Source organism: Eublepharis macularius, chromosome 1, assembly GCF_028583425.1.
Source record: "Eublepharis macularius isolate TG4126 chromosome 1, MPM_Emac_v1.0, whole genome shotgun sequence".
Classification (NCBI taxonomy): Eukaryota; Metazoa; Chordata; class Lepidosauria; order Squamata; family Eublepharidae; genus Eublepharis; species Eublepharis macularius.
Genome location: NC_072790.1, coordinates 18,762,882 through 18,776,065, shown reverse-complemented (window position 1 = coordinate 18,776,065; position 13,184 = coordinate 18,762,882). Strand labels below are relative to the sequence as shown.

General features: G+C 44.4%; 1 protein-coding gene across 3 annotated transcripts in view; it reads left to right on the top strand.

Moving 5' to 3' along the window:
- UGP2 (UDP-glucose pyrophosphorylase 2) overlaps positions 1-13,184 on the top strand; it is a 52,310-nt gene that overhangs the window by 28,928 nt on the left and 10,198 nt on the right. For all 3 annotated transcript variants that reach the window (XM_054977398.1, XM_054977389.1, XM_054977381.1), the window contains exons 4-5: positions 4,086-4,271; positions 10,807-10,940. In XM_054977398.1, the coding sequence (XP_054833373.1) occupies positions 4,086-4,271; positions 10,807-10,940 (320 nt within the window). The remainder of the gene's footprint in view (positions 1-4,085; positions 4,272-10,806; positions 10,941-13,184) is intronic.

Here is a 13,184-nt window from a genome sequence, read left to right as displayed (position 1 = left end):
AAACCCCACCAGGGGTCGCCATAAGTCAGCTATGACTTGAGGGCACTCTCTGCCACCAGTAGCAGTGGTACAAATGTTTGCAGAAACAAATGCATATTTTGTTAACATATTAAGCTACCTAGAAATTGTCAGATTGTAGAAAAACATGTGAACATGTTTCACTACAATGGGTAAATATCTGATATTGTGGCATTGAACGTCTTCACATGTAAATTACAGATTTTAAAGTTTTTTTTTTTTTTTGGTTCCACCCCATACCTCTCATTTTAACAGACATCCAACACCCTTGTAGTTTACATTACTGCACTTTCAGTAAACTTTTTGTTCCTGGTAAATTGCTGACGGAAGTAAATGATTTCTGTGGGTAGTACTGGGGCACTCCTCCTTGGACAAACCTCAGCTACTATTGTATGACATAAATTGCCTCACTAAGATAAGCTCAGTTTACAGAAAAAGTGTGAGTAAGTCCCTTCCTGCTTGCATGGGGCATGAAATGAAGCTGATTTACAAATAATAAAGTACCTAATGTTTCCTCCCTGGAACCTGATACTTGTGCCGAGGGATGGAAAAGGTGCAGTGTGGAAACACGGCTTGCCTGCTGTCACAAAGCAGGTTCTCCTAGAATCATATGGTTGGAAGGGACCTGTAGGGTCATCTAGTCCAACCCCCTGCACAATGCAGGAAATTCACAACTACCTCCCCCCCCAACACACACCCAGTGGCCTTTGTTCCATATCCAGAAGATGAGAACTAAGCACTGATGTAACCCTTCCTGCCCTTGCTCTCATGATTTGCCCAGATTCACTGAATCAGCATTGCTGTCAGATGGCCATCTAGCTTCTGCTTAAAAACCTCCAAAGAAGGAGAGCCCACCACCTCCCGAGGAAGCCTGTTCCACTGAGGGACTGCTCTTATCTTCCTCTATGGCCTGATGAGAGACTGCTTCCTATCTTTCTTGATTTACATACATTAAAATAAGGGGCTGTGGCTCAGCAGTAGAGCATCTGGTTGACATGCAGAGGGTCCCAGGTTAAATCGCTGGCATCTCCAGTTTAAAGAATGAGGTAAATAGATGTGAAAGACCCCTCTACCAGAGACCCTGGAGAGGGGCTGCCAGTCTGAGCAGACAGTACTGACTTTGATGGACCAGTGGTCTGATTCAATATAAGGCAGCCACGTGTGTCCATCTAATAGGTATATATAAATCAGAGTCTTATGGGACCCTCCAGTCTACTGAATTTATTGTGTCATGAGCTTTTACGACCCAGAGCCCAGTCCCACACATGTGATGAAGAGGGCCCCGGATAAGATAAGCAGCTGCTTGTACCCGGGCATTCTCTATGTAGCCCCCCTCCACATGATGGAGTGGTCTGGAAGGCCCCCCCCCCCACAATGCCGTCTTTCCATAGAATGTTCAAAGGCAGATCTGTTCAAGGAGGGCATTTTTATAAGGGGGATATTGCTGTGGTTTTAATGTCTGTGGAATATAAATTGAATAAAATAAAATAAATTTTTATTGTATTGTTTTCAATTTTTGTAATGTGCCATGAGTTTTGGTGGACCCTTTCCGCTTGTCTTCCTTTTTCATTCAACTCTGGGTTAATGGGTGTAGTCAGAATGGGAGACTGGCAGCCAGCAACCTCTCCAGTCTCCCTCTTTTGCTAGTAAAAAAGAGGGGGGGAAAGAGGGTCCTCCTCCCTCTTCTTCCCTTCCTGTGAAGGAAAAACCAGCATCTAGACCGCCCTTTCTAGCCAATGGCCAGCAGGTATAAACAGAGAGTCCTGGGCTGCTGCAAAGCAGATTAGGATGAAGAGGATTTCCCCACCCCTTATCATAGAAACAACAGTTCAAGGCACAGGGAAACATGGCAGAACAACAGAAGTCAAAGGTAATAATTCATTGGCTTTGCCACTATCATACAGAAGCATTTAAAAAAAAATTTCACTGCACTGTGCTGGTTGGCAGTGGAGCACTTTGATGCTTGCGTGCCAGTGGCGTGCTGTGCCAGTGGAACTTTGCCAGTAAGTTTTCCAACATTGTGTGTACCTGCCAACACTTGCCGCCTTTGGAGTCCACTGTTGTGTGAGTTTTCATGTGCTTGAGGAGAAACGCATTGAGAAGAATAGTGTGTATTTGCGTGCGCACTGCGCAGCTGCCCAACACTCACCTTGATGTGCGCCGTCCCCAAGCATTCCTTGGGGTCCTTAAACACGTTATTGCATGTTCTCAGACTCAGTGGGTCGATGGTTTAGAGGGAAGACTGTTCTGTGTGATTTTGGTGCCGTTGTGTACAAAAATGGCTGCCCCAGAGCCTTGTTTCCTCACGTCCCCTTGAAAAGAACAGCATGCGTTTGTGCATGCACGGCCCACTCGTGTAGCACGAGCCAAAATTCATAAAAATGAAAAAAGTCAGATGGATCAGCTCCAAGCCACCATTGCCCCAGCTGGAACAAACAGTAATGCAACAAAATTATTCCAGAGCCCCCCAGAACTGAAACTGAAACAGACATTTTCTTGGTGCACACCCCTAGTTGAGTAAGTTCCCATAGTACTAGCAAGTGATATTTTTAAATACTGTGGAGCAAAGATTATAACCAGTAGTTTGAAGTGTGATTGGAAACAAATTAGCAACTCCTATCCCAATCACTGACCTGAGCCATATAGGTTTATGTTACATATATGATGGAAAAAATAAGACTCTTTACATTCAAGCTTAGATGGAAAATATATATATCATTGGAGTTTTGTAAGAGATTCATGTTGTACAGCTGTCCACTTACTGCCTTATAAACTGCAAAGACTTGTATCAAAACAATTTTTTATAAAACTTGTGTGTGGCAGTTGTAAAATAACATCCATAGAACTTGTTTTCTTTATTGGTTGTGCATCCACTTGCCAATGAGTAGTACGTATTCTTGTAGTAAGAGGGGTTTCTCTTTGATATATGTATGTGAGTACCCTCAAGTCGCAACTGACTTATCGCAATCCCAGGAAGAGGCCGTTAAGGCGAGTGAAGAGCAGAGGTAGTTTGCCATTGCCTTCCTCTGCAGAGCAACCCCAGTCTTCCTCGGAGGTCTCCTGTCCAAGTACCAGCTCTGCTTCTTGAGATCTGATGAGATTGGGATATGCTAGTCATGATATTCAGAAGTGCCACTCATGTATATTTGTATTTGCATATCTCTCTGCTACTTTTTGCCGCTAGTGACTTGACAAGAGATTGGAGTCGAGGAGGACAATCTGATTGACTGAAATATAACGTGTAGTGGTGGGTGAATCCTTCTGATTTTATATCTGGGATCAGCCTTAATTTTTTCTTGAGGACGTCATTAAATAGAAGCCCTCTTGTCAAATTGTTGAGAACAAAGTTAGCTTACATAAAATTGCTGGAGAGAGTAAAATTATTAAAGCCTAAACAAAATTAGCATTATTTGTACTGGGTAACAACCTAACAGGCCCATTACTGTACATGAATAATAATAATCTCACAGTTAAAAAGAGTCCAGTAGCACCTTTAAGACTAACCAATTTTATTTTAGCATAAGCTTTCGAGAATCACGTTCTCTTTGTCAGATGCCTGATACAGAGACTGGTCAAACACAGAAGAGCAGGAGAGGGAAGAGGCAATTAGGGGGGGAGGGGGAGGGAGCAATCAAAACATTCCTTTGCTAGTATATGTAAACATCTCACAGTTAAATGCTTGGTTATCCTAAAGCAGGGAAGTGGTTCATGCAATGGAAAATGATACACTGGAAAAACAGTTGATCTTCTTGAAGGGAAGGACCAGGTCTTAGAATGCAGCGGGCAGTTAATAGAGTTTATAGGACGTTCGCCTGATAAAACTACAACAAATCCGTATTTTACAACCCCTGCCAAAATTAATGCCTCTCAAGAAGAATTCCAGGAAAAAACAAACCTTTTAACTGGAAAAATAATGGATCACTGGAAACTTAAATGTGTCTTGTATTGGTTAAGATCTTTTTTTTTCTGATGGAAAATAGGAATACATACAGGTTTATGTGAAGAATGGATATAAGATGCTTTAACAATTGGGGAATATTCCTTAAAACTGCCCTCCTTCCTTGCAGATTCAGCCCTATGAGAAGATCAAAGCCAGAGGACTGCCTGATAGCATTGCTTCGGTTTTAAACAGGCTCGTTGTAGTGAAACTCAACGGCGGCCTGGGCACCAGTATGGGATGCAAAGGCCCCAAGAGCCTTATTGGTGTGCGGAATGAGAACACCTTCCTGGACCTCACGGTTCAGCAGATAGAGGTAAGTAGCCGGCTTTGGTCCTCTCCCTGCCGAGGATGTTTATAAAGCTTGCACATTACCCAGAAATACTAAAATGCCGGTGGGCAAGTGCGTCCTTTGTATAGTTCTGAAATCTGTTTGATGGTTGAATGTGAGCTGTGTGCCGTACAGATCTAATTTAGCTTCAGTTCATGCACTGAAATGAAAAGGAAGGATGCACCCACCCAGAGGCACAAAGAGTAAAATAAATGGAAATAAATATATTATTTATTATAATATTATAGTATATTATAATATTTATATATGCTAGATCCTATGAACTGCTTGTGCAGTCAGATCATTCATGTCATGGCCCAGCCTGGGCTCAGTGAGAGCGAGGACTCCTCCTCAAGAGGAGAGGGGCTTTGTGTAGCCAGCCAGGACTCCTCAGGAGAAGAGGAGCTCCATGTAGCCAGCCCTGACTCAGCAGAGGCTGGTAATCAGGAGCCACAGCTGCTGGCTAATCGGAGCCTACAGCCAGCAGCTGAGGCAGAGCCATCAGTACTCTCCAGCCCCAGCACCACAGGGGAAGCTCAGCCAGGGACTTCCACAGGGGAAGCTCAGTCCGGGACTGCCAGCACCACAGGGGAAGCTCAGCCAGGGACTGCCAGCACCACAGGGGAAGCCCAGCCAGGGGCTTCCACCCCCCCCCCCGGTTCGCCCACGCGTAAAGAACGCCGCTGACAAAGGCTGAGGCTGGAACTGCAGGAGAGACGGCGCAGTGCTCGTCTCCTGAGCTGACGCCAGCTGCTGGAGAGCAACGATGAGTAGCATCAGGATGGAGACCCAGCAGCTGGCTATAAAAGCCAGTCAGGAGCGACAGCCAGGCGTGGAAGCAACGTGTCTACTGCCTGCAACCACTCCGTGTTTCGTGGACCTTGCCTGTGCCTGCTTTTGGACCTGACACTATCGGTAACTGACCTTGGACTGTGCCTGACCTTGCTCTTGGACTCTGGACTCACTTCTGGCATTAGCTCGTGCTCTGACCACTGCTTTGACTTGGCTTTTGGCTCCTGAAACTCCCCCTGGACTTGGTGTTGAGGTTTGGACTTGAACCACCCTGCTTGGGCTGGCCCAGCCCGTGACAATTCCCTTCTCATAGCCCTTGTGAATGCTGTAAAACCAGGGCCGATTCCAGTCGGCCCTCTGCAATCCAAAATGTTGCGTGTTGTCGCGCGGAAAACGTGAAATATTGCGTTTTCTCGTGTGAGTTTTGCGTGAGAAAACGCGATATTTTGTGTTTTCTGCGCGACGACGTGCGACAACGTGCAATGTTTCAGATTGCAGAGGGCCGTCTGGAATCGGCCCAGTGCTGGGAGAGCCTTGTGGATAAACTACCACATGCTGCAGCGAGGAGGGGGAATTGGCAAAACTGTGTCCAGCTCCCTCTTCCGCAAATAGAAGGAACTTGGTGCACAAAAGTGCCAGTGTGCAGCAGAGAGAGGCCATATGCTCATGGAGTGTCTTCTGCTTACTGTTGTAGGCAGGGTTTTTTTCTGGGAAAAGAGGTGGTGGAACTCAGTGGGTTGCCCTCGGAGAAAATGGTCACATGGCTGGTGGCCCCGCCCCCTGCTCTCCAGACAGAGGGGGGTTTAGACTGCCCTCCGTGCCAAGCGGTGCGGAGGGCAATCTAAACCCCTGTGTAGGGGGCGGGGCCACCAGCCATGTCACCATTTTCAAGAGGTTCTGGAACTCCGTTCCACCACATTCCCACTGAAAAAAAGCCCTGGTTGTAGGATTGAACCCTCAAGTGTATAGTTTTTTAACTGTGCCGTTCTTCTGGATTACTTGTGTAGACCACAAATGCTTGTACTTAGAGTTATATCTAGTGTTTTTCCTAAGAGCTGCAAGCAGCTCTGCATGGATGGAACAGATCTTTCCTGCTCTCCCCGTTCCTGCTGTAGTCCCCTGTGCTCACTGAAAGCCAAGCTTGGAAGGTTGGGGGGAGCTCTTAGGAATGGTGTGGGATATGGCATTTGGAGCCTGCAGTTAGAGGCAGAAATTGGCCACTATCATTTGTGCCGCCCCCACCCCCGTAACAGGAGTAGAAGAGCCCTTCTGCATGTAGAAGAAGGAATTTGGAACCAATGCTGAAGGAGACAGAGTGAGTATGTACATAACAACAACAACAACAATAGATTTATATAGTGCCCTTCAGGAAAAGTTAACGCCCACTCAGAGCGGTTTACAAAGTGTGTTACTATTATCCTCACGACAATCACCCTGTGAGGTGGGTGGGGTTGAGAGAGCTCCAACAGAGCTGTGACTGACCCAAGGTCACCCAGCTGACCTCAAGCAGAGGAACAGGGAATCAAACGGTGGTCTCCAGATTAGAGTCCTGCCTCTCTTAACCACTACACCGAACGGTGTGTTCTGAAGATCTGTCTCCATTCTTGCCCTCGCTTTAAGCTGTATATATGAAGTCCTAATATTTTAGCCACCCATTATAGACAGTTTAAGCATGATCTTCAGATATAGAGCTAGTGCAAGAAGCTTCATTGGGGAGGGGAGATGAGGCAATTTTGCCTGGATCCTTCTCACTGCAGCCAACTGAACCTGCATGGCTTTTTTTGGTCTACATGAGTCTCACAAGAGAAAGCAGCTTTTTGGAAGCTTCAGGGATGCTGAGGTGAGGGGGAGATGGGAGTGACCCATGTCCCTGGTGCCTTTTCTGACCGCTTCACAAGATTCAATTTCATAGCTCTCAAAAAAAAAACCTTTTTATAGCTTTAAACAAATATCCCTTTTCCTACCCTATTCATACAAAGTAACTTTTCTCTTACCAATTAGGAAGCAGCACTGTTCAAACAAATCGCTTATTCTTTGTAATGTTGGGTGGGATCCTAAGAAGTCTCCCGCCAGCATTAGGGTTCTTGGCAGATGCATGAGGCAAGAGGGGTGGTTTTGCCCACTTGTTCTTCTTCACTTTAACCTCTTGCATTGTATAGCTTTTGCCCATGTGGACCCCGTCAGCCTCTGATAATTGCCTTTTTGGTGTACACATTTGTCTGCTGGGAAAAGAGGAAAAGTGAAAATGATCCACTTCCACCAGTGCCTTCCAGTGGCTGCGCCCTCCCTCCACCCCAAGAAAAAACCCATCTCCAAAAATTGCACAAGTACAGAGTGCGAGAATTTTTAAAAAATGAGGTAAAAGGAGCATAAGGGAACTTCCCTGTGTCTGCTTCAGGATGCTACTAGCAACCAGTCCTGAGTAAAGGATATTTAAATCAGTGTGAGAGCAAGATTTGGGTCCAGTAACACTTTAGAGACCTACTAGATTTCCAGAGTGTGAGCTTTTAAGAATGTGACCAGCAGGGCTTTTTTTCAGCAGGAACACGGGGGAACAGAGTTCCGGAACCTCTTGAAAATGGCCACATGGCTGGTGGCCCCGCCCCCTGATCTCCAGGCAGAGGGGAGTTGAGATTGCCCTCCGCTTGGCGGCACGGAGGGCCATCTCAACTCCCCTTTGCCTGGAGATCAGGGGTCGGGGCCACCAGCCATGTGGCCATTTTCTCCGAGGGCAACCCACTGAGTTCCCCCACCTCTTTTCCCAGAAAAAAAGCCCTGGTGACCAGTATGTGTGTGTTTACCATGTTGGACTAGGATCCTTGAGAGACCCAGGTTCAAATCCCTACTCTGCCATGGCAGTTTGCTGGGTGAACTTGGGCCAGTCACACACTCTTGGCCTAATTTATCTCATAGAGCAGAACCACAAGTGACGAAAGGCACAGATTGGACACTTGCCAGCTTCCCTCAAGTTTTGGCGGGAAATGTAGGCAGCTTGGCGGAATGTTGGACAAGTGACAGTTGAAAAGTCCATTGGACAGCAGTCAGAGAGCCAAGCTGCAAGACCAGGACGCCTACATTTCCCATCAAAACTTGAGGGAAGCTGACTAGTGTCCAATCTGTGCCTTTTGTCACTTGTGGTTCTGCTCTTAGAGTTGTTGAGAGGATAAAACGGAGAAGGAGAGAATGTCTTTAGCTGCTTTTGGCCCCCATTGGGGAGAAGAGTTGGGGGTATAAATGAAGTAAGTGCATAAACATCGACCCCTATGCCCCTGTAAAGAGGAGTGAAACATTTCAGATGCTGTTGGCAAAAGGAATTGGGAGATACCTTCCCATAATTATTTAAATGAACACAGATTACCTAAGTGAGATACTTCCACTCAATTTATATTTTATCATGCTGCATAATGTTGTTTGGTTGCTGTTTTTATGGCTTGGTGGTTTGTTTCGATATCGGTAACTTTAGGGTGATTTTTGGAATTGTGTCGAACACAAGGTACCTCAAGGAGGTCTCTGGAGAGGCAGTGTATTTTCTAAATAAATTCATTCATTCATGGTATATCACTCCTTTCTTTGATGCCAGTTTCAGTGATGTTGAAATTACTTGTGCTAATGCTTGGATATTGTGAAAAGTACTGGGCCTGAAAAGAGTTTCGACATCGTAAATTGTAATTAAGGCCCATTATGTCACATTTTAGGATCTCGTGCAAAATATTTCACGGTTCTTTCTGCTACTTGTGTGAGTAGGCAAGAACAGCCTTTTTCTCCTGAACGGTTATTTCAGATTGACTCACATACTGAGACACATTCTGCACTTTGATTGGAGAAAGACGTAAATTGTAGCTGCCGGGAGGACTAGTTCCCTTTTGTCTGTTTCTCAGTAAATGAGAGATGTTACAGGCCAAAATGTTTGTCAGTACAGATACCGCCATTTCCCCATAGCTTAGCCAATCTTGTTTTTAGGAACAGAGCTTGTGGGCTGATTCATACCCCGAGATTTAAAGCCGTGTACTAAGATGGAGATTTTGCAGTCTGAGCATGATGCAAAGATACCACTTTTGGACATATGTCCTGGACCTTAAAAAGAGACACTTTTAACATTCTCACATTGCAAAACAAATATTTACTTCTTGCTTTTCTTCCCAGTGGAGACACAAAGTGTCATACATCTTCCTCTCTTTCATTCTATCCTCACAACAACCCTGTGAGGTAGGTCAGGCTGACAGAGTATGTCCGGTCCAAGGTCACTCAGTGAATTTCTGTGATTCAAACTTGGGTCTCCTAGATCCTCGTAGGCCACTAATCTTACACCACACTGGTGTTCACAACCAACATCTCATATCCAGAAATCCATGCAAGTGGCGCTAAGGCTTGACTGTATGTAGCAACTCGGCATCCGTTGCTCTTAGGGAGGTAAACTGGTGGCCCTCTGTGGAGGCTTAACTTCAAACCATTGGATATTCAATACCTTTATGGAAGTATTTGTGTTTGCTTTGATACTGGTCAGTATAGGTTAGTAACCGGGACATTTGCGCTGTGGCTAAAGCTTCTGTTTTCATGTCCTTTGGTGTTCTGCACTTTCTCTCATTGCCTAGTCATGTGTTAGCTATTCAGTTATTTAAAATTTCTGTTGCAGATTATTAAAATGAATGTATTGAGGTACAGAAAGGATTAATTCTGCTGATTTTATTATAATTGGGTTTGTTTATTAAAAAACGTAACATTTAGTGGCGCTTAAAGGACAGATCTAATGAGTCTTGCCTTGAAGAGAAAATTTTGGTTTGATCCGAGGAATATATTCTAGACTTTGCTCCAGTTATATTAAAAAAGTATCTACCTAGGATAGACAGAGGAAATATTTTCCATGTCAGAACAACAAATAGGCTTGATGTTTTGAACTGAGGACTTTTTAGCCTGCGTTCTGAATTTGCCATCCTCTTTTTGAATCTCTGCATGCTTTTTGTTTTTGTTTTTTAAAAAGACTACCTCAAAATAAGCGATAGCATAGCAGACATAAATTACCAAAAGATTTAGTACAGTCATGATACCTAAAAGTACTTATTCTGGGGCCCTGTGATACATTAGGTGGTAACAATGAGATGCTAAAGATATCTTCTGCCCATGGAAGGGGGCAGTTTTTGTCCATTTCCCCCTCCCACTGCAGACCTCTAAGTCATACCCCGCTCGGTTCCTGAGGGCCCTTGCCCCTCGGAGCAGCATTTTGGGAAGGGGGAGGCTGGAAAGAGCCATGTCGCTAGCAAAATCCTGCTTGCAGTTCTTTGTATCAAGCCCCTCATAGTAGCAGTGGGCCCAAAAATACGGAGACAGGAATGCCTGCTCTAAGAATGTGTCTTTGCTACACAAAAGTTGAATAGTTGTATAAAAGTAATTTATTAAATCAGACAGCAGGGTTTGAGTCTTTGTACTCAAAAAAGGTCTTTCATCGATTATACCTGTTCATTAAGTGTTGCTGCAATAGTTCTGATATGTATCCTATTGCTCTAATTAATACTATATCTGAAATATTATGATTATCTTTTGCAAAGGAAGACCTGGAGTAGAAAATATAATGTTTTGCTTCGGTCTTTCAAATGAGAGTAGTCTTACTATGCTGTCTTCTGTAATCAACATATGTTGTGTGCAAGAATGCATTCCTGGATAAAGAGTGTGACAAATATATACATGTTTTAAAAATTCAGTACTGCTTACCGAATGCCTTTCCTCTCCCCAGCACCTAAATAAAACCTACAACACAGATGTTCCTCTGGTACTAATGAATTCATTCAACACTGATGAAGATACGAAGAAAATCTTGCAGAAATACAGCCACAGCCGTGTGAAAATCTATACTTTCAACCAAAGCAGGTATTGACGGCCGTTTGCTTTAAGTCTTAAAAGCGATGTGGCCGAGTGCTCCTAAGGAGCCGGGTGGTGGTACCCAGAGAAAACGGAGCCTTCTGTTAATTGTCTTGAGTTTTTTCTGCTGACAGAAAACTCTTTCTGCTGGGATCTGTTGTTGGCTGGATACAGTCTATTCTTAGATTGTAAGTGTAAAAAAACTTGGAAGCAAATGCTGTCAGTTTTGCTTCTTGCTTCTTTAAATCTTGTTTAGTTTTAATTTTTTTAAGAAAAGAAAGGCTACTTAGAAAACAATAAGATTACATAGGAGATGGGCCCATTTGCATTTATGGAACAGAGGTATAAGGATAGTAAACTCTGAACCTGATCTTGTGCTTTTAGAAACGGTAGGCAAGTCCCCTGTATAAGCACTGAGTCATTACTGGCCTGTAGGGGGACGTCGCATCACGACGTTTTCTTGGCAGACTTTTGTTATGGGGTGGTTTGTCATTGCCTTCCCCAGTCATCTACACTTTACCCCCAGGAAACTGGGTACTCATTTTACCAACAGAAGGATGGAAGGCTAAGTCAATCTTGAGCTGGTACCTGAACTCAGCTTCCGCCAGGATCGAACTCAAGTCGTATGAGTAGAGCTTGGGCTGCAGTACTACAGCTTACTCTCTGTGTCACGAGGCTCTATAATGGTATCTAGAAATGGTATAGACAAGTTTTTAGCTACTTTTAGTGTAGGCGATATACTACAGACTGGCCATCTGAAATGAGAAAGGAGTGACTTCCACATATGAGGGAAGAAGGAAGGAAAGAGAAAAGAGAAAAATTCTATGTATCTGACTCATCCTGTTGCTTCCAAATTGTCCTTTCATGTTGGGCAGTTTCAAAAAAGCTAATTGATTCCTTCTCACTTTTTATAAATCTGTCCATCATTTAAGATCTTCCACCATCTTTGTGTACCTTCAGAGGGAGAGCGGGGAAACTACCATAGATAAAGCATTTTTACAGGGATTGTGGAACTCCCTCCTCACAAATGTTTGCCTGTTAATTTTCAGGTGCAGGATCAGGGCTCATTTCAAGGGGGAACGCGCAGGAACGCAGTTCCAGCAGTTCCCCGAAGAGGTCAAATGTCAGATGGCCCCACCCACTTGCCTCTCGGCCCATTTTGGACCTGTTTCGGCCTGGATTGGGGCCCAAACTGCCCAGATCGGGCCTCTGATGGGTGATGGATCACTCTCCCCTCTCACTCAGCAGTGGCCCAATCCTGACCATTTTCAGCCCCTTTTTGCCATTTTGGGCCCAATTTCAGCCCTGAATGGCCAGGATTGGGTCCAAAACAGCCAGGATAGGTGATGTCAGGGGGTGTGGCATATACAAATCAGTTATGCCAATGACACACTTCCGGTGATGGCAAGAGGTGTGGCATATGCTAATGAGTTATGCTGATGAGTTCCTCCAGCTCTTTTTCTATGAAATGACCTCTGTGCAGGATTATGTATTTAGAATAATCCATGTTACCTTTCTGCCTCCTCCAGCAGCCAACACAGGACTTAACATACAATCATGGAAATATTATAAACCAAAAATCAATTGAGTATCATAAAAACAGATTCTTGCACAAAGTGGTAATGGTAGCTATCCCTTTCAAAAAGTACAGAGGCCTTCTGGATTAAAAAGGTTTTGGTTCCTAGACTATAGTCCTTCTAGACTATAGAGGGAGGCACCATTTTATCTCCTGAGGGAGGAAGTTGCATCATTTGGGGATGGTGGCAGAAAAGAACTTCCTGCAGGTCACAGTCAGCCTGACCTTTAAGGGGCAGGCTATTGCGGGAAGGCTCCTTTCTTTGATCTCCTCGAGCAGGTTGACATGGGTGGAAGTGGCCCTTCAGGTATCCGAGAAGGAATATTGATGTGAAGAGAGGACGTGGGGTCTCTCACATCCAACAGTTAATTTAGAAGTGAGAGCATATGATGTTCCTCTGGTTTTGATGTATGATTTGGTTGGAAAATAATACAGTGTACAACATTGCGTAAACACGATTGCCTCTTTTTTTAAAAAGAACATAATGACAATTATTCCCTCTCCTGTATTTCTGTATTTTGCACAACATGAACTTGGCAGTCAGCCTGTGACCTCCCAAATACTGTAATGTGAGATAATGGCAGTTCTTACTTTGGGGGAAAAAAAATTCATTGAATTATTTATTCAGTCAAATTCCCAGTTTTGTGCAATATGTGCATTACGATTTTGAATTTGCT